Here is a 21,767-nt window from a genome sequence, read left to right as displayed (position 1 = left end):
TGATCTCACAGGCAACCCCAGAGATCAAATAATATTGCGAAAGCCACCAAACAAATATTTCAAGAGTCCCCTTTCTTTCTACCCACATGAGATCATCTAAACAGAGGAAAAATCTTTGGAAGTATGAGCGCATAAAAGGAGCACTGATGTTCAACTTTTGGTTAAAAATGCGAAACTGCATATATAGTAAAATTATGTTTAAAAAAAAATCTACCTAGAAAACCGACCGAAGAAAACATAATGATGCTAGGCTGAATCTTTGAGTGGTGAGAATACGGGTGACTTTCCCTTTCTCTTCTTTTTATTTTCCCATTATTTTATTATTTTTTAATTTTTTTAAATGTTTATTTTTGAGAGAGAAATGGAGCATGAGTGGGGGAGGGCAGAAAGAGAGGAAGACACAGAATTCAAAGTAAGGTCCAGGCTCCGAGCTGTCAGCACAGAGCCCGACATGGGGCTCGAACTTGTGAATTGCAAGATCATGACCTGAGCTGAAGTCGGACACCTAGCCGCCTGAGCCACCCAAGCGCCTCTCCCATTATTTTAAATAAGCAAGTATGTTTTGCTTTAAAATGAAGATAAATGATGATAGTGATCAGCACTTTAGTGTGCCAGACACTACCCTAACTGTTCTGCATCCATCATCTCATTTAATCCTCACGCTACGAAAGGTCAAAGTCATTAGAACCACATTTACCAGATGAGGAGATGCCCTTCAAGGTTCAGTCACCTTCTCCAAGACCACGAACATGACTAATACTTTTCTCAGTCTGTGGCTCATGCTGAATGTGCCAGGTAAACATTAGTGATAAGTGAGGATAAACCACTGGGTTTTCTTGCCAACCTGGCCCTAAAGACTATGATGGGGAATCTGTACAGCCCTCAAGTTTAAAATGCCAAACAGACCCTCCACGGAGCAGAGACTGGGCTGCATAAAAGCTTCACGGAACACAAGTGCCTGGGAGAGAGCAGTCAGGAAGGCCACTCCAGGAATGGACAAGGTCTGGGCATCCCCACTTTTTAGCCTTCAGCCTAGGGAGGACAACAAGTGGCGTGAGCTTAAAGAACCTCCATGTGATCTCCTTCTGGACGAGGGGACAGACAGACACAAAGCTTGGCCCTTGCCAACAAGAGCCAGCACTTGCTGGATGAGGTACAAAGTCTGTTCAAGTGCCTTATGTGTATTAACTAATGTCAATGTTCACAGCGACTCTATGAAGTCTATACTCTTACTAGTGACTTCACTTTACAGACACAGAGCCCCAGGCAAGCGGTGGGGGAAGCCGGTCAATGAAGTCAGGCTGGAGACACCCATGAAAGGTGCATCACGAAAAGCACCTTCACAAAGAAGGTCCTACTAGGCCAATGTCACCACCCACTCTAGGCGCCCTAACCAAGGTGTGGGCACGCACACACAGACCCCCATACCCACAGGGAAGCCACAGAACCAGGACGGCCGTGTGCTTAGCTTCCCAAGACCATAGGCACAAACACCTCAGTACCATCAAAAACATTCCCTGAGACAGCCACGGACTCCTATGTGCTATGTGTGGTGCCACAACCCGGAACAGACCTGAAGGATCTAATTCCAGAATTTTCTCCCTCCTTGACCTCTCACAGCATTAGCTGGTTACTTAACCTCTCTGTGCCTCAGTATCCTCATTTGTAAAGAGATACAATCTTCACCACATTGTTGAAGGATTAAGTGAGTTCCCCCTTTAAAACTCTTAATACGTGGCCCATAATAAGTGCTCAATAGGCATGAAGCCACCAGTGCAGGAGTAGCCACAGTGCTAAATGCTATTAGCTCTAGCTACGGAACTAATTTCTCCCAGGGCAGAAAGGTGTGTTTTCCAAACACCACTTAACAATACCTCCTGTCCCGGGCGCCTGGGTGGCTTAGTTGGTTGAGCGTCCGACTTCGGCTCAGGTCAGGAGCTCTTGATTTTGGCTCGGGTCATGATTTCATGGTTTGTGAGACTGAGCCCTGCATCGGGCTCTGCGTTGACAGCACGGAGCCTGCTTAGGTTTCTCTCTCTCTCCCTTGCTCTTTGGCCCTCCACCGCTCAAAATAAATAAACTTAAAAAAAAAAAAAAAAAGTAAGAACTTTGGGCACCAGGGTGGCTCAGTCGGTTAAGCATCCAGCTTCGGCTCAGGTCATGATCTCACAGTTCGTGAGTTCGAGCCCCACATTGGGCTCTGTGTTGACAGCTCAGAGCCTGGAGCCTGCTTTGGATTCTATGTCTCCCTCTCTCCCTGCCCCTCCCCTGCTCACTCGCGCTCGCACTCGCTCTCTCTCTCTCAAAAATAAAGAAGTAAACATTTTTAAAAAAAAATCTCCTGTCCCATGAGCTCTTCTTCAATGTGACCATGCCATCAGAGATGGAGCTTAATTCCCTGCCCTTTGAACCTGGACGGGCTCGTGACCCTGTGAATGTCAGAGTAAGATCATAAACAGTGATGCAGCTTCTGCTCTGCTACCTAGTGTCCGTGCCACTGTGTAAGAATTTTGGCTGCCATGCTGTGAGGAAGCCCAAGACACATGGGTAGGGTGCTCCTGTCCAGAGCCCGAAAGACCTTGCCATCCACAGCCAGCACCACTGCCAAGCCCTCCTATGATTCCTCAGCTGCAAGCAGCCTCCTGGCCTTGGAATCTTCCCAGCTGAGACCTCAGACACTGGGGAACAGAGAGTAGCCATTCCTGCCATGCCCGCCCAAATTCCTGACCCACAGACTCCACGAGAATAAATAGTTGTTTTCAGCAACTGAGCTTTGGAGTAATCGGTTACATGGCAAAGACAACTGGGACATACACTACACTTTCAACCATTTTTTGAGTACCTATTAGATGAAGGGTACTGGGCCAGAAACAGAGAGAGATTAATCAGATACAGCTTTATGCTAAGTTGACAATCCCAGAGGAAATACGCATAACTGATCGTTGTTATACAACAGGATGTGACGTCAGTGAGGGGCAAAGTGCAAGGTTAAGAGCCCTCAGAAGGAGAGAGTAGGTCCAAAAAGACTTCGTGGAAGTAGGGGTATTTGAGTTGTGTCCTGAAGGATGGGAGGGAAAGTTCACGCCACACTAAAAACACTCTAGTGTATTCTAGGACCAGCAAGAAGTTTGCCAAGGGCTCTTGTCACATGGCTGAAGGGTCCATGAGTGCCAGGTGGGAAAGGGCACTGAAAGGCATGTTAATAAAGTCAAACCTGTCCTCTGGGACAGGGGAAGTGGAAAAAGAGGCTAGCAGAAGAAAGGGAAGGTCACAGATCAGAGTTGTGTTTTTGAGTCATTACTCTGGTGACAGGTAGAGGACAGAGCAGAGGGCAGGACTAGAAGCAGGGAGACCAAATTCAGTCAAGTGAGACAAGATGAGGGCCTGGCCTGGTTTTAAGGTCAAGGACAAAAATACCACTCAGGGTATTTTTTCCCTCTTTCCTTCTTCTCCTTTTTTTTTTGGTTTAAATCCCCAGTGGTACCTAAAATAGAGCTCGTCCAAAGATGATGATTAATTAATGTTAAATTATTGATGCCACTTCTAAGAAGGTGTGACTACCAGCTACAGGACCAGCAAAGACGGCAAACACGACGATTCCCTTCACCCCAAACCGACCTTGATCTCCGTGATACGTGCACTGCTGAGTCATGACAAGGCTGCTTCGCTGTCTGCATTAGGGCTTGGGTGAGCGAGCCCCGGGGCTGGGTCCTTGCTCCCAAGCTGCTGCCTCATTTCTCATTACTGAACTTGAAGATGCCACCTTAGAAGACTGAACTGTGACTTCAAAAATGCTTGAAACATCCGAATATTTATTTAAGTTAGAATATTTAAACCATTTTAATGAAAATACTATAAGCCTTCAATCTCTTCCAACTACCAGCTGTCATCCTGCTTCCCCCCACCATTTCCCCAGAGATTGGCATGATTTAGGGATGATATATCACTCCAGACTCTTTTATAAAATCCATTCACATACAGATATATATCTATGTATATATAATCATTGAAAATATACAGTATCAGTCACCACTTTTTCATATAAACACTTTGGTTCCATACAGACACATTCCTTGGTTTTGCTCCTCAGTGTTTTTGACATTAAACATAATTCTAGCTCCTTCCTTTTATATAGGTGTATAGTACCCCCTCCTGGAATTACACCACATTTTATTTATTCCCTTATTGATGGATATTAGCTTAATTTCTTTTCTTTTTTTTTTTTTTTTTTTGCTATAACCAACATGCCCTTCTCTTTCCACATGCCTCCTACTGTAATAGCACTCCAACCGGTCCTAAGGGATATGTGCTCCTTGCTCAATGACCTAAGTCCCTTGGTTTGGAGCTGAACTAACCTACTTCTCTTGAGATTTTGCAGATCACTGGCCTTGACGAGTGAAGGACCCGACTTTCCCAGAAGATAAGGTCTGACTATAATGGAAAACAGCTGTGGCTGATGCCAGCACATCTGTCCAGGGTCATGTCCACCTAGGACTACCTGCCAGGGCACCTGTTTCTCCTGCACGGAACACCCCCCTCTCTTTTCCTCTGACTTCCCCTTTAAACCACTCCAGCTTTGCCTGGCTGTGGAAGATGGTCTTTGAGACGTGAGTCCACCACCCTCGCAGGTTTCCAGCTTCCTGAATAAAGCAAGCTTTCCTCTCTCGCCCTCACTTGCCTCTCAACTATTGATTTTCGAGCATCAGGCAGCTGAACTTGAATTCAAAACCTGTTCTCTGTCTAGGAACACTATCTCTTTGCCTTTTCCTTGCCCGAATTTGTACACCCCTCCAGCTTCTCTCTCCTTAACCATTTAACCCACAGGGAAGACCAGAGCAATTCTTCGACGTCCATGGCTCTTTCGCCCCATGACAAGCTTGGCACCAGGACCAGTCCCAAGGAACAGACCTCCCTCTTCTTCCTCAGCCCCCCTCTCCTGTCACTCAGCCCTCGCCACGACCCTCCACTCCCAGAAAAGGTAGGGCTGATGCCCCCGAGTCCCACCCACCCTCTCATACTCCTCACCTGTGGCCCCCTCGCCCCCATCCTAAGGATGGCACAGCATGGAAACGGCGTCTGGAAAGGAGACAGGGGAGCTGTGCAGCCTGCCCTGACCCAATCATGCCCACGGCGCAGGTAACAGACCCTTTTCCCAACTCCACCGGGACTCAAGGCGGCATATCCAATGGAAAATGCTTATAACTGAACGTAAGTACCAGTATTTGCCTTCTGTTTTCTGGAGGAGGAAAAAAAAAAATTAAAAGATGGAATCAGATTACTTGCCTGTAAATGCTTTCCCTGTAATTACCCTAGTACCTACTGACCACTGTTTCCTTCCATCCGGTTTCAAAGATAACAGAAATGGGTGGAGTGTGGTCATCAGCGTCAGGCTGATTTCTTTTTAGTAAGAGGCCACCTCACGGCACAGCTCCCCAGTCAAGTCTGGTGGCCTCGGAACCACAAACTTCACGTGCGTTCCAGCAAAAGAACCCTCACTTGGGGCCAGCAAAGGCCTGCTCCTTCTCACAAGCATGCATTTCATAACTGTTGCTGCTGACACTATTTTAGGCCTTTCTGGACCTGAGATGCCCCAGTGTCTCCAAGTTCTCAGGCCGATTGAGAGGTATGTGCTGATCTCCAAACAGTCTCTTTACTGGCCACTACCACCGTCCCACACGAGGAAAAGAAAGATGCCTCCTTGGTTCCCGTCACGCCCTGTCACCTGGCTCTTCCTCCTAGAAGCTGGCAGGCTTCTATGTCCCCCTTGATGCTCTCGTGGCCCCAGGAGGAGGAGGAAGCTAAGCCCACATATTTCCTGAAAAAACGCCACAAGGGTTCCTTCAGGCAGCATTAGGATGTTACCTCTCTGATGCAGAAGCCTTGAGGGGCTTGTCCAGTGCATCAGGAATAAGACCAAGTCCTAGATGTGAACCGGTACCCGTGGCTATGGCTTCAGGAGGCTGTGCTGTGTCCCTCGACACAATGTCCCCCTACCCTGTTCTCTCCCGACGCCAAGGCCATGGAGACACAGAGGTGAGAAATGGGGGATATCCAGTTGCCAAGAACACACAGGTTTCCAGTGGGTGGTCTTCAGAGGGCCCTCAGGCTTCCTACTGTTTCCCCAGTTTCCTACTCTGGGTGCAGCCCCTCTAGCTCCCCCTCAGTGTGCGCTCCTTGTACGAACCACTAGTGCTATTCTCCCAACTCCGCCCAAGGCCGCAGTCTTCTCCCCACATTCTCTTGGCCTTCTGGAGGTCATGCTGTGACACTTAGCAGGAATCTGAGCTGCTATCTGTGCACACCCTGAGCTCAGTGCTTGGGGCTTGGTAGACGCTTCAGTAAATGTTACTGATGGATGAGCCTACGAGCCAACGAGTCCAGCAGGCTCCAAGGCTCCACTTCTCTAAAGTTAGGAAAGGCCCGGAACACCCACCTTCAGTTCTGGAGGTTCCCGGCAGCTCTCTCTGGGAGCCAGGGCTGGCTTTGCAGGACAGCGAGGGAGGGACAGTGAGAGAAGCAGATGGGTTGGCAGCAGAGATGACCATCCTCCTGACCATGACCATCCCCACACACATGGGCCACCTCTTGGATGTTAGTCAGATAATCACAAGAAGCTGAGCGCAGGGGCCCATTTGACTAACTCAAGTGGCAGTGGCGGGGTCGGGGGGTGCGGGGAGTGAAGAAGGGGGGTTGACAAGCCATATCGTGGAAGTTCAAAACAACCCAAGAGTATGGGTCGTGGATCTTGGAAAGCCCGGAACTGGAGACCCATGTGACCTAGGCCCTCCTCTATTCAAGGATGGGCTTCCTTTACTTGGCCAAAGTTTCTGTGCTCCAACAATTCAGTTCACATATGCCTATTATTACTGTATACTCACAACATCCCACTATGGCTCTTGGTACAAAATCCCCAGACACTAACCTCAAAGGCTTAGTTGTGGATTTGGGGACCATTTATGATACACACTTGACCAGATTGACAAGCCAGACTTGACCAGATAGGCTTCTGTATTCCATTACTTGACATAATACCACTGCCCCCTTGGTCCTTGTTGTATACAAGGCAGCAGGAACCATGGGGGAGGCGGCAACCCCCTGTTTCAAGCATGAGTGGCCAGGGATCCTGAAATATGTCTAGCACACCAATAAAGCACCAACATCCACACTCAACTAAAAATTAATAGTCAAGTGCATGGACACTGCCTCTGGGGATTTTCCCAAGCACCTGTTACCTTATCATAATAATTCCTGGCCATTCCTCCTCTCTCAGCTTTGACTTTCATTGTTGGTGGTTCCGTGTCTTGCACTTTGCCCTTCTCTGTGGGCAGTCCTTGGGTTGCATATTTTTCCAGTTTAATTCAAGGAACATGCTTTGAGCATGACTATCACCAGGTAGCCAGCAGCGGGTCCCCTGCTTGTTCTTACTGGGGAGCACAGACACACAAAGGAGAACCGTGGAGGTGAAGGTTAATTCTGCAGCAGCCCAGGGACAAGACAGCAGCAGCCCCGGGGATTTCTGAACATAGCCCCGGAAGGTATGTGGGGCTGTGCTGGGAGAGAGCAGAGGGGATTCCAAAGGGGGACAGAACATGGAGCAGGGGTGGGGTGGGGTGGGGTGGGGCGCTTGCAGAAGCAGGGAGAGGTCCACTGAGCGAGGCTCTATTACGTAAATTATGGCCCTTCCCCTGTGGCGAAATACTACAAAGCCATCAAAAATCATAGGGAAATATTATGAACACCTAAAATGCTGAGGGCGCCTGGGTGGCTCAGTCGGCTGAGGGTCCAACTTTGGCTCAAGTCATGATCTCACGGTTCATGAGTTCGAGCCCCACATCGGGCTCTGTGCTGATGGCTCCGAGCCTGGAGCCTGCTTCAGATTCTGTGACTCCCTCTCTCTCTCTGCCCCTCCCCCACTCACACTCTGTCCCTCTCTCTCTTAAAAATAAACATTAAATAAATAAATAAAATAAAATGTTGAAAGCCTATTACAAAGTAAAGGAGGAAAAGGCTCTAAAGGGTTTGAAAGTGTTTTTGTAAGGAACCCCCCCACGCCCCGTATCCCGCTATGTATGTGTGGGGAAAGAACCGGGCTCATCTGCAGGAAAACGCTAAAGGACAGTAGGGTCACAAGCGACAGTTTTTCTTTGCATGTCGTGCTCCCTAAGCATTCTACACTCTGCATGGATTACACTTGGAAAGGCATTCTCAGACCGCTTTCCCCCTCACCCCCCAAAAAAGGAGTTGGAGAGGAGTGAATGCTTTTGTGCAGATGAGTCTGAGGTTGTGTGATGGGGGGGAGGGAGGGGGTGGCCAGGCAGCCTGTGCAGGGCAGGGGTGGCAGGGTGATGTGAAACAGGGAAGGGCTGGGAGCGAATGTGATGGCAAAATCAGCCAGGGCCAGGCTGGCCAGGTGACCTGGCAGGTGCAACATGTTGCATGGTTAATCAGTTGCCCTCTATTTGAGCTTCGTACTTGCTCAAGGGTCTGGCAGAACAGGTCTGACCTCATCCCCCCTTTTTTTTTTAAGCTATTTAGTCACTTTGCTAAAACTCCTAATTTTCCAAGCTATTAAACTTACAATTCCATGTTGATCTGTTCCAAGCCCCCTTACGTATCTCTTCTCTTGCTTCTTCCAACTGGATGCCCCTGCACAGCATGAATGGAAACCGTGAGCCCTGATGACAAGCGTCCTTCCAGGGTACAAAGAAGGCACCTGAGTGACAGCCAGCTGGAGGAGTCCCCGAGAAAGCGGAAGTTCCGGCATTAACATGCAGGCTGCCTCTGACATACCGGGGGCCAAGGACATGACACACGTTACAGGCTGTTTGTAGTTCCCTACTGAGAGCCTGAGAGCGAGGGCGGCCGCACCATCAAAGGCCCTGGAGAAGCCTTGAGGAACAGAGATTTCAGGATTGGGATTCTGAACATTTGCCAACGGTCCCACAAAGAAGGAAGGATTCAAAGGCCTCTGCCCCCACGGTGGCAAACCCAGCCCAGACGATAAAGGTGTTCCCCAGACACGCCCTCCTAATTAGGGGCAAGACAGAAGACCTCTCGGAAAGGAGACAAAAGATTCAAGGCAGTAATGGGATGCGTTATCCTGAAACTGAGGCTTTATCCCTGGCTGTCACCTGAAAAGGGCCATAAGGACTGAGTACCTGCTAAATCCCTGGCATTAGCCAAACCCGCACCATACTAGTGTTTTCCACAAGTGCGTTCTCATTTTAACTTCATAGCTGTCTTCTAAGAGAAGTGTACCGTCCCCATTTTAGAGATGAGGTGAGCAAACGGAGGCTCGGAGAAATTAAGAGCCACAGTGGATGGCAAGCCAGTACCATGGGCTCCTTGCTCATCCATTCCACAAATACGGATGGTGCCTCTCCTTTGCCAGCCGCTGTGTTCTTTAGGCTGATGAGCTACAAGACCCAAATCCCCTCACAGTCCGGGAGGTGGAGACAGATGTGTAAACGAAGGCTGCAAAAAGCCAGCAGCGCTGTGAAGGGCATATGGAGGACACAGGGCAAGCCGTCCCTGCCAACCATGGGGAGTCAGGAGAGCTTCAGAGAACAGCGCTTCCCTGTGCCAGTTTGAAGCAGGATGAGCGGGCATTCCTGCTCAGTGAGGCTGGAACAACACGACCCGGACCTCAGCACAGAGCAGGCTGAGTCCACACAGAGCTGTGTGAGGGAGCTGGAGGGCCCACAGAGGGCTCAGACCAACATGAAGCAGGGGCTTATTGCCATGGTAAAGAGGCTTTGGTCCAAGAGCAATGAAGAGTCACTGAGAGGGTGTTAAAAAGAGAATATATATTCTGAATCATGTCTTGGGAAGACATTTCTGGCAGGAATGACTGGAAAGGGGTCCCAGCAAGGGATCCTCACGGTGATCCATAAGAGTGCCACTGAGGCCCCAAGTAGAGATCACAGGAGGTGGAGGGAGGCAGTCTGGCAGAAAAGATGCACGGAAATGTGGTCAAGAGCCTGAAAGGGTGTCCGGGGAGCTGTCCAGAGCAACTCCCAGATCTGGGCCACTGGGTAGGGGTGCAGAAGACAGAGGAAGCGGGTTTGTGGGGAAGCTGATGAGGTCATCATTGGACTGAGAGCCCCACTGTCCAGACCACCCCACCACCTGCAGCTCGAAATCACCTCCTCCAACAACCCTCTGCAGGACAGAGGGAGCAGAGGACGGTCACACAGCTGATGGATGGCAGGCACTCAGACGGGAGGTGCCTCATAGGCCATAATAAGCCACTGAGCCATTTGAGAAAGTTGCCAGAAGACGGTTAATTCAAGACTGTTCCCAAATACCTGGCATTCGGTCCTCCTCAAAACCTCCACAAAACCTCCATCAGCTGTAGACCCCACAGCTCCCAAATGGGCATTGTTAACCACAAAGGTCCAGACACAGCAGAAGTCACCAAGGGCAGAGCCCCTTCCCAGAAGGCAGTCAAGGATTCGACTCACATGACTCAATCAACGAATGCTGGGTTGAGAAAAGGGAGGAAAGACAACCAATGTTCCACCCAGAAAATGATCCCATTAATGAGGGCTCTGATTATATGGTTGTGAAGGTTATCACTTTGCTAGGGCTGCACATTTAAAATAGTTACGTGGTAATCAAAACCAGAAAACGCTGACCATCCCCGAAGGTCTCCAACGCATCTAGTGCTGATAAGGGGAGTTATCAGTTGCCTTTTGTGTAGGGCCAGATGAGCTACGGGGTGGGTGTGTGGCAGGGGGGTGGGTGTGGGGGGACAGGTGCGGGGTTGGGGGTGCAGGGGCTGCCAGCATCCCTCGGCACAGAAGACTGCCATTGAAAGGCGACATACCCACCAGGATTTAAACAGCGTCTCCGAAACCGCTTTCAAGAGAACCATGGAGTAACTGACCACACAACACTCCGAATGAGGGGTCTTCAGAGGCAGAAAGAAAACCAAACCTGGAAGGCAACAAATGAGGACGTGGAAGCTGAAGGATTAATTTTTAATCCTGCTCAGCGATCCTTTTTCAGCCATATGTTTCTGTCTCCCGGAACTCAGCACGGACTGTACAGGAAATCCATGCTCTAGGAGGGAAAAGAGAGACTGTACTCATTAACTTAGAGCTCCCCTTGTCTGGCGGGATTAACTCACCATACCCGTAGAGCCAAGCACAGGCCCCACTGCATGGGGTGCTTTTTACGGGCAAAGGAGCTGCGGTTAAAAACCTTTCTGCAGAACCTCCAGCCAAATCCAGAAAAGTAAAGGGCCGCAACCAGGAACAGGCGAGGCAATAGACAGAAAGGGGCTCTGACAAAGTTGTAGATCCCCACTGGTGGGGATGGTGACATTAGTGCGTTTACAGCATATTTGATTTATTTGCTAAGGCAAAATTCCCTAAGAATGAGGCACTGGGACCTGAGTGGAAAGCTTCTTCGCTGCGGTGATCCCTGACAGGCTCATTGTAAAGTAATGAATTTCGTGGACACTCAGAGAGAAAAAAATAGCTTCGAATGCTACGGATCGATGCTGCGCAGTGCAGAGACACAGACTTTGGTGTCTATGAGCTGCGCTCAGGTACCGCGCAGAGCCCAGCTGCAATCTGTCCTTTTGAAGGCCAGCTAAGAAGTCGACCCAGGCCCAGGCACGGTGCCAGGGTCCCCACACTCGAGCCATTTGGAACATCCTGGGTTCAGGCGTTCCTGTCCAGGGCTGGATCAGGAACTTCCCACCACCTGCTCCAGGGACTCGGGGGTCTCTGCAGGTTGACATCCATCCCAAGGAAGTAGAGCAGAGCTGGTCTGGAGTTTTTTGTGGGAGGTGTTTTGTTTTTTTGGTTTCATTTTGTTTCGTTTTTTACATTAGACAATCTCTCAGTTTCCTCTCTAGGGCTGAATTCCCTATGTGCAAGAAATAAATAAAACCAAAACAAACAAACAAACAAACAAAAAGGGAAAACACTACCAAAATTCAAAGCCCATGGATTCCCCCAACTATACAGATGTCCCTTTACCAGGGAAACGTACGTGGAACTGGCAGAACAAAAAATATCAGAAATCAGGATCTTGGGAGTAAAAGAACACTTAGAAACCACACAAAGCAGAAATAAAGAACCACCGTGGAATGAATCCAACTTGAATTAGAAGCAACATCTAAAATGACAGGTTCAGAAAAACCTGAACAGAGCCCCAGGCTGGGCTTGACCCGGAGTCCGCAGGCCCTGCCTTCTTGCGAAGGTGGCTGGGTCGGGTCTGGAGAGGAGGCAGTGGCGAGGGAAGAACCTCAGGGCCAGACCAGACGAGCAGGGAGAATATTTTACTCGTGCACTGCAACAGCAGTCTCTTGGGACAGGTGAGGAGCAGACTTAATCTTCACCATCTACATCCTTGTGCATCTTTTTAAATTAAACACGTGCATCCATTCACTCATTCAAAAGTAAATGAATAAAAATGCATGCTATGCCAAAGTAAAATCCAGAGACAATAAAAAAGACTAAGATAACTTACAATTTCCCCTAATGAAGTGTCGTTTAGAGCCCTAAGGGGAAGGTGGGGGGATGGGCTCAAGCATGTGAAGAAAACAACTAATCAACAAAAGCACGTGGTTCTGGCCAAACTGCACCTCCCTCTGCGTCCTCAGGCGCAGAACATCTCCTTCATCAGGCTCATCATCATTTGGCGCATCCTCTCCTGTGTGCCCAGTATCTTGGGCTGCCCACCAACCACAGGTGGCGCCCCCAACTCTCTGCCTGTAATATATTGGGGAGTTCAAGTGTTCCTGCCATTTCCCCACTTGAGCAAGTGTTTCCCAAAGTTGACCACAATGGTACCTTCGTTCCATGTGCTCTGCTCACCTGACTCTGACATGGCTCCCATGGAGAGATGAGATCTGAGTCTCCTCCCCTTGAATCTGGGTAGGCTTATGACTACGGCAGTAGAGACACTCGTGACCTCAAGGCTGGGTCACAAGAGGCTTCTACCTGGCTCTCTCAGGACACTCATTTGGAACCCTGGGGCCCATGGAAGCAGCCTGACTGCCCTGTGCCCACCATATTGGGAGGAAGCCATGCCAGCCCTCAAGAATGTCCACAGAAAGAGAAAGAGAGGCTGGTCCCCATGGCTCCACCTCCTGGAGTCCCAGCTGACAGTTGCCTTGCAGCCTCACCAAAGACACTAAGCCAGAATCACTATCAGCCAAACCCTTCCTGAAGTCCTGGCCTACAGGATTCCTGAGAGAGAATAAAAGGATTCTTATTTTAAGCCACCAAGATTAGGGATGGTTGGTTGAAAAGCCTATGTAACTGATAACCTGCCTCTAAACAATGGAATCCCCAAGGTCTAGACCCCATCTCAAACTCACCTCAGGTTCCAACTGCTTACTGGTTTTTTTTTTTTTTTAAGTTTATTTATTTGAGGGAGAGAGAGAGAGAGAGAGAGAGAGAGGGAGAAAGGGACAGAGAGAATCCCAAGCAGGCTCTACACTGTCAACGTGGAGCCTGATGCGGGGCTTGAACCCATGAACCACGAGATCATGACCCGAGCTGGGATCAAGAGTTGGACACTCAACCGAATGAACCACCCAGGCGCCCCCTCCTCCCTGCCCCCACTTCTCATTGGTTTTGAGGCACGGAGCCTGGCCAAGCCCTGGAGTCGAGCCGCCAATTCCAGAAATGTGTTTAAATAAATTCATTGTGTCTGCCCATACTTGACTTCCTCCCAAACAATCCCCACTGATGTCTACCTTCCTCAGCTCTCTTCCTGGCAGAGGGGGGGTCCCTGTTCTTCTCTGCTACCTCAATGTGGACCGTCTCTAAATCCTGTTGATTCAGTCACTCTCAGCCCCTCCTGTGGCCCCCTCGGGCAGCCATACCTCCGTCCACCTGCTACCCTCTGCACCTGGCCCGCCAGCCACCTCCCAGCCCTCATCCCTCCAACTCCCCACACACAGAGCAGGAAGGACTATTTTTTGTTTTACACCCACAGTGTTCCAGAAAAGACTTATGGCAGCTTAAGCACAAAGAATTCTCAGCCTCAAACACTGTGATGGCCACCTCTTTTTTGGGCACTGAAGTATATCCCCCATCGTTCCAAGAATCAAATGACCAGAGCCTGTTGATGGGGCCTCAGCCTCCACCCACAACACGAATGCAAACTCAGAAGACTCCAAAGCCCTTCCCGGGAATGGCTCTTTCTCTGCCCCACACCCAGCCAACTCCTAGTCCCTCCTGAAGGCCCATTCCATTTGTCATCTCTGCTGCGAGGCTGTCCTTGCCCCCTGGGGCAGCTCGCCCCACACTCTTCTGCCCTGCTAGCCTCCGGGCAGCTGAAGTCACAGCCCCCCTGTAACCCATCTCCGTGGGCCCCTCTGCACTTCAGCAGCAGGTACCCGGTACATGCTTGCAGGAGGAATCCATCGCTCATTCTCCCAGAACCCCCTTCCTAGTGCACCTCCACTCCAAAGAACAAGCCTCCCCACAGGTGCCTCATCACCCTCCCCCCCCCACCAGCCCACCTGAGGCCTCCCACAGCCTCCTCCAGCAAAGGGGGGGCCCTGCCCTGCAGACAGCCCCACTCCACGACCACCTTCCCTACACCAGCTTTACGGTTCCTTCCATTCTCAGAGGTGCTCTGGGGAACATGTGTTCAGCGATCCAAATCTCCACAGCTTGATTTTCATGCACTTCTGAGTTGGCCCTGGTTCCTCCCTCTCAGGCCTCAAGCGCATCAGGAGGAAGGCTGCTGACAACTCTTCCTGAGCTCCCAACAGTCTGCATGCACTTCTGCCTGGAAGAAATGCTGGTCTCCAGGATGGATGAAGCCACTCTTAGCATCCGAGGTCTTAAAACTAGAAGAAGTATTGGCACCGCTGGATTCTCAGCTTCTAGAATGGTGCCTGGTACCTAAGAGGAGCTCCAAATATTAGTTGACTGAATAAAAGAACGAGAAGGTCCCTGGCCTAGCCTGGAGAAGGCATGCTCTCCCGGGCCCCCTCCACCACGCACCGAGGCCTGAGAGGTTGCAGGATTCGGCCAAGGTCAACCAGCAAGCCAGGGCCGGAAACTGGCACCCCATCTCGTGCCTCCTGGCACATGGCCCTCCTTCTGCCCAACCTCAGCTTTCTCACCACCCACCCCTTCCATGTTCCAAAGACAGCATCTCCACAAGAAGTCCTGGCCAGCATCCAGGAGTATTTTTCTTCCTGGCTTTAAAACCAACTGTGACAAATGGCTCTGCCGATCTGGGCCATGAGGCTGAGCAAATGGGACTGCGATTCACACTATTAACTTAAATCCTACTCGATGTTATTTCAAATTAGGGCATTTTAACCAGAAATTACAAAAAGCATTGTTTGGCGGGGGGGAGGGGTACGTTTATAAGTTTCCAGCAGATTCATTTACAAATCTACTTGTTCCTGGCCACCCTTGGCAATCACAGATTTTTCTACCCACTCCCTTTACTTCCGTCCACACAAAGCCCTGACTCAGGGATGTAAAGAATGATTCTTGGGGCCTCCTGGTCTCACTGCCGCCTAAGCCTGACTCCCCACACCTGTGGCTCATCTCCACTGATGGCAGCCCAGATGGAGAAGCTCTGTTAGAAAGTTCTTCTTTACTCTGAACTGAAATTAAGCTCAGGGGTCCTGGACACAGGACGAGCCCAGCCACTTCTCTACCTATTCAGTGGGTAATAACTGAGCACATTCTAGGCACGAGACACTGAAACAGGTACTAAGACTACGAGAGATGCACAGGAACCATCTTGGTGCTCAAGGAGTTTGCCATCTAGAAGCTCTGAAGCTTCTCCTCTCCAGGCTGGACAGCCCAAGATCTTCCCCTATTTCTTCTAAACAGGCTCCGGTTTGCCTCTGTCCCTCCAAACGTGTTACCCAGAACCTCATGCCGTCCCCCACCTGTGGTCTGACCGGCATAGAGCAAGCAGACCACCACGCTGGTTCTAGACACCAAATTTCTTTCTGTGCAGACAAGACAGCTTTGTTTGGTGGCCACACCACATGGTTGGTACCTGCCAACTAAAACCTGCCGCCTTCCCACAGCCTCCCCCTCTCACACTTGTGCAGCTAAGATTCCAAACCTCGCCTTTAGCCCAGTTCTATCATAACAGAATGCAGAACATCAGCCTACCTAGTTTTTTGTCTTCCTTACCATCCAACATATTTGCTGTCTCTTCTTGTTTTTAAGTTCTTTAAATGACTTTAAATGAGTTATGACCTTCACCTTCATCAAAACTCACCAGAAAAAGTGCAGAATGGTCAAGGACAGAACCCTACAATACCCTAACCCAGCCAGAGAACTATGAACAGGATGCTTGGGCACAAGACCTCCGCTTGCCTGTCCCGCCAACAGGTGCACTGCATCACCATGCCTCTTGCTGGCACACACAGTAGGCATTCTCAGGAAATGCAGTTTGATGCCAAATCCTAAGCCATTCCGCACGTATTAAAAATACAAGTGAATTTTAAGAAAATGTGTTATTCCCAGGGGCTCCACTCTGCCAGTCCCTTCTCGTCTAAATACCTCCACCTTGGTCTTCAAGGTGTCCAAATCCCAGGCCCGCACCCTCATCCATCCGATCTCTCCCTGGGCCTTCCAAAATTTGCCAATAGGCTTTGCTTACAATGGTTTCCATCCGCCTGTGTTGGTGACTGAACAACAATAAGGACAAAGGAGGAGGAAGGAGGGAAGGAAGAAAGGAGAACGAGGAAGGGGGAGGAAGCAGGAAAATAACAATAGCGGCACCAGCTAGTCTCAGCACTGAGTCCTGCCAGGCCCTGTTCTAAAGGCCTCACGTGGGGCACAATTAGCCCTCACGACAACGTGAGGTCGGTGCCTTTCTCACCCTGTCTGCAGATGAATGTGGCGCCCACAGGGTAAGTAATCTGTCCAGAGTCTGTACTCTGAACCGTTCTACCTGCATCACTGCCCAGGAAAAAGTAACAGGTAGGGGGATGGGCATGGGCTGAGGCACCAACCAGATAAGGAGCTAACTGCACAGGGACCATGGGAGGGTGGGGTCAGCCTGGGGAGAGGCAGGGAGGGCATCTCACGGAAGTCACCTTCCTCTGAATCTCGGGAAGTAAACAGGAGTTAAGGACACGCAGCCCAGGGACAGGTATAGGGAGGCACTCATCCACACGTGAGGGCAGGGCACACGCAAAACCAGAGGACGAAGGGTGAGTTCACCAAGAGGACTAGTGTGGGCTCTGGCTAAAAGGCCAGGATGAGCACAGGTACACGGAGCACAGCTGCAGATGGACAGGCAGGGACCAGGCCTCCAAGATGTACGTCTTGGTAAAGATGGGAACTCCATCCTGCGTACATCTGGTCACCCAGGCCTCATTCTCCAAATCCTACCTCCTCCGGGACCATCTGTCCTACTCCGGTGCAAGCCTCAGGCGTGGAGATGGGTGTTCAATGACTGCAGATGAGGGGAAGGAGACCGCATCTAGGACCAGACTACATACAGGGAAGGAAGGGTCCCCCTTTGCCCCTCCCCCATGCTGCTCCCACCTTCTCCAAAAGAAGAAAGGAAGCACAATGTAATTGCTTCTTCTATAACTTGTTAAGTCAAATCATTAAGGCTTCATTACTTGGCTTTTTCTAACTGTCAATATAAGTGTCTGGAAAATACGTGGAATCGTGGGCCTCTAGGAACCTATTAAATTTAAGGGGATCCACAACCCACTGTCATCGAATGACAAAATAATGCATTTTCTCAGGAATGGACACGTTTCTTAGCTTCAGTCTAGATGCTGATGACATCATGCGACAACAGGAGCCACCTCAAGTTCAGAAGACTAAAAATAATTGCACGTTTCTTTAATTTTTGAATGAAGAAGCATAAACACCTGTGTCTATTCCGGGACTGTCAAATCCTAATATTTTGCCACACTTGCTTAATTTTTTTTTCCAAGGAAGTAAGCCCTAGAGATGCTGCCTGTGTCTGTATTTCCCCCTCCTCAGTCCCATTCCACCCCCGCCCCCACTGCAGAAACAACAACATCCTGCACTTGGCATTTATCACTCCCGTCCGTTTTCATGCTTTTACTATAGATGTATAACAATATAGAGTTTCTGCACATTTCAAAATTGTTTAAAATGTCATCGCTGAATGCACTTTGCATCTTTTTTTTACTTGACAAAACATTTTTGAGAGTAATCTCTGTTGACATCTGTCACTCCAAGTGCATTCCTTTTGATTGTTGCATATCATAGTCCCTTGTATGAATATTCACTGTATCTATTACGATTTATCTATTCATTTTCCTGTTGATGAATGCTTAAATGGTCCGACCCTTCACTGCAATGAATATTCTTGTAATTGTTCATCTAAGGGTATCTTCAGTCACGCTACCCGCTGCCCAAATCGCTCTGCAACACTGGCACACCAATTTACATTCCCAAGGTCAGGGTTTAAGTGTTCCTTCTGTTCCAAGTCTTTGTCAACTCCCTGGTATTGTTTGGCTTCTACATTTTTCACCAATCTGATAGGGACAAAATGTTACCTCCTTGTTATTCTGAATAGGGATTTTAAATGCAAACACAAATTACTGAAAAATGCAGCCTAATGGACAAGAATTTTCCACAACACATGGGCAGATAATAAGTGTTCCTTGGGTTTTCTGGAAAATAATACAGGAAGGGTAGGAAAGGGAGTGAGGGTACAGATAAAACAAGACTGGTTGTGAGCTGATAACAGCTGGAACTGGGTGATGGGTGCGTGGGGGTCATTATCCTACTCTCTCCACTTGAGTATACGTTTGAAATTTTCCACAATAGGAAATTAAAAAAAAGAAAAAGCAGTAGCAGCATCCAGAGCAAAGATAAACCTCAAAGAAACAAGAGCAGTGATCACGGCAGAGGGCAGCCTTCCGAGAGGGCAGAGGGCAGAGCTAAAAGGGCAGCAGAGGACAAAAGGAAGCTTGGAGAAGGGCTTTTGAATTGTGTTATTATGATTTAAGTCAGAAAAGTTAGGAACGGTATTCATCCAATTAGTGTTCCTAAAATGTTACCAGACTTTTAAGTACTATTGGTAGGATGGTCACCATTAAAAACCACCCAAGATGCCGTTCCACAGAATTTTACTTCAAAATACGGAACATTTTGTGTGTTTTCATTCTTCCAAATTTGTCTTTGAACAGGTGCAAGAATTATCTTTTTAAAGAAAACTTCAGAATGAAAAGAAATTGGTCCTCAAGCTTCTGGTTCTGACGTCTGGAATGACTTCCGTAAGGGTAAGAGCTCATATTGCACACTTCTGAGGGCAACTTTACCCTTGATGAATAATATTAGAATTCTAGATGCCTCCAAGCAGCTAGAGCCGGGAGGACCTGAGTCCCTATGCTTAAGGGGCAGGGGTCCAGGCCCGGGATGTGAAAGATAACCCTAAAGAAACAACAGTGGGATTCAGGGCAGAGCAAAATTTGACCAGGGAGAAAGCTAAAAACTCCTGTTGCACGGGGAGGAAGGAAGAGCATTTTGCTCAAGTGGATAAGAAAATGTGGAAAAGCAAAAGCCTCCGCCAGAGTTAGAGCCCATGGTTTAGAGCCAGGAGCTCCAGGGCTGTCGGGGAAGAAGTGTCCTGAGCTGCAGGGCGTGGTGGCAGCAGGCAGAACCCCTCGGGGCAGGAGGCCCACTGCACCATCATCATTCACTGCTGTGTGCTGGGCCCTGAGAGCTCAGGGTGGCAGACATCAGCGGGGGCCACCAGGCCACCTGCCAGGGAGCCCATGGCAAACACAGCTCAGCGAAGGCATTTTCAGGCTCCTCTGCATAGTGTTGCCTTAAATCATCCCCCGATCCCCCGTCTGGAACCTTCCCCACCCCACCCCCACCTTACCCTGCAGCCTCCACTCCCCCCACCTCTGCCCCTAAAGCAGTTATTCATTAGCCACAGGGATTTACCTCCCAGTAACAACAGAGGCTGCAAACCCTCTTTTTGGTCCAAAAAGCACAGTGAGAGGTGCTGGGGTTATAGAGCCTCATTCGCCAAATGCTATGCGAAAGCTCCAGAGTCAGATCATCCCGTCCCACTCCCTTGTTCACAGAAAAGGAAACTGAGCTCAACCTGTGCAAGGACAGGACAGTGAAGAGCCTAGCAGTCAGGTTCCCCAGCTGATCCTGCCCTCCCCAAACCCGCGCTCAGCGTTCTACTCCGTGACACCAATGATTCAGACCAGAGGACCTGTGCTTCCTTCATCAAAGAACACCTGTCAGTATCACGTGGCCATGTCACCTGTCACATGGTTAGCTCCTGACAAAGGGGCTTAGAGAACTCAGGTCTCCGGATTCCCAGATTAGAGCTCCTGTTCCTCCCACAAGGCTTCCCAAGGCCCATCTTCCTCGGCAATCCAGCGACTTTGGTACTCACAACCCTGGGTGACCAAGAAATCCCACTTGCGATGGACACTCATCGTGTGACCTTCAGGGGCCTTGACTCACTCCCCTGACCATCCTTTGTGTCCTTGACTCCTGGCCGCTCAGCAGCAGCTCAGTCCTCTTCTGTGCATTTATTACTGTCAGTCTGTGAGAGCAAGCAGGAAGTTTCCATGCCCCAAGCTCTCAGAGGCCGGCCTTCTCAGCTGACAGAGCCCTGGGCCAGCCTACCCCCGTCATAGCGATCCCAGAGGAGGGCTGGAGGCGGCTTTCGAGTGTCAGGGCAGTGGCCAAGGCCAAGTCTCATGACATTACGTGTGTACACAAGACACTATCCCATGGACAGTGCAGCTGACCCTTGAACCCCCCGTGCAATGCGGACCATTGTCCCTACTCCTCAGTGAGGAAGCTGAGGTCCTGAAAGGTCTGATGATTCACCCAAGGTCAGCAGTTAGCAGGAGTCAGGGGGAGGGCAGGAAACCAACACTTTCCATTTCAAGGGCATGACAGCGAAGAGCCTAGCAGTCAGGTTCCCCAGCTGATCCTGCCCTCCCCAAACCCGTGCTCAGCGTTCTACTCCGTGACACCAATGTTTCAGACCAGAGGACCCGTGCTTCCTTCATCTGGACCCCTACCAAAGAACACCTGTCAGCGGTCCCCACACAGGAAATGCCACCACAAATAAAGAAAAAGGTGAACCCAGCCACATGCTCCTCAAACTCCTTTTCTCTATTTCCCCAGGAGCCACACCAAGGCCAATGATGATTTGACAGCGTCCCTGTCCATTTGGGACTGCCAAAACATCAGGGACCTTAACTGGAAAGTAATGCAGGAAAAACCGCAGTCACTGGGCACCTGTTAAGGAGAGCCCCAAGCAGTGACTCCAAATTACGAACCGAGGTGATGGCAGAGAAGAAAGCCAGCGAAGGAGGCTGCTCTGGGCTGCCAAGGGCCACCTGGAGAAAACCTCTCTAGTATCAGCTGGCTCCAAATGTTAAGACTTTTCCAGAAACCCCACATTAAAAGGGCAGGCTCTGTAACTGGTTACTATAACCTAGCCACTACACGAGCCAGCTATGGAACCAAACATATCTACGATCAGTTGACTTGAGGGGATGTTACCCTTGAAAACATGGGTGGGTCTCAGCTACTCTGCTGAAATCTTCAAGAGGAAAAATGGAAGTTTCCCTAGTGAAGAAGAAATCAAGGCTCAGACTACAGGGTAAAATCCTGTTGAGTTTCCAGTATGCTGGCCTTCCCTAGAGACTTCAAACTTGCCAACCACAGAACCACAAGAATTATTCCAAAAGTTAAATCTCTGTATGTGTGCCTGTGTGTATACATATGCATGTCTGTACATATATGTATACATGCATATATATGTGCACATGCATATAT

At 49.6% G+C, this 21,767-nt stretch overlaps 1 protein-coding gene across 5 annotated transcripts in view; it reads right to left on the bottom strand.

Moving 5' to 3' along the window:
- Positions 1-21,767, bottom strand: part of IGSF3 (immunoglobulin superfamily member 3) — a 93,385-nt gene that overhangs the window by 49,663 nt on the left and 21,955 nt on the right. The window contains exon 1 of one of the 5 annotated variants that reach the window (XM_060625032.2): positions 20,365-20,450. The exons of the other annotated variants lie outside the window; for them this stretch is intronic. Coding sequence (XP_060481015.1) covers positions 20,365-20,407 — 43 coding nt within the window. The 5' untranslated portion in view covers positions 20,408-20,450. Of the gene's footprint in view, positions 1-20,364; positions 20,451-21,767 lie in introns of those variants that run through there. 5 annotated transcript variants of the gene reach the window in all.

Source organism: Panthera onca, chromosome C1 (genome assembly GCF_046562875.1).
Source record: "Panthera onca isolate mPanOnc1 chromosome C1, mPanOnc1 haplotype 2, whole genome shotgun sequence".
Lineage (NCBI taxonomy): Eukaryota > Metazoa > Chordata > Mammalia > Carnivora > Felidae > Panthera > Panthera onca.
This window is presented reverse-complemented; position numbering and strand designations above follow the sequence as displayed.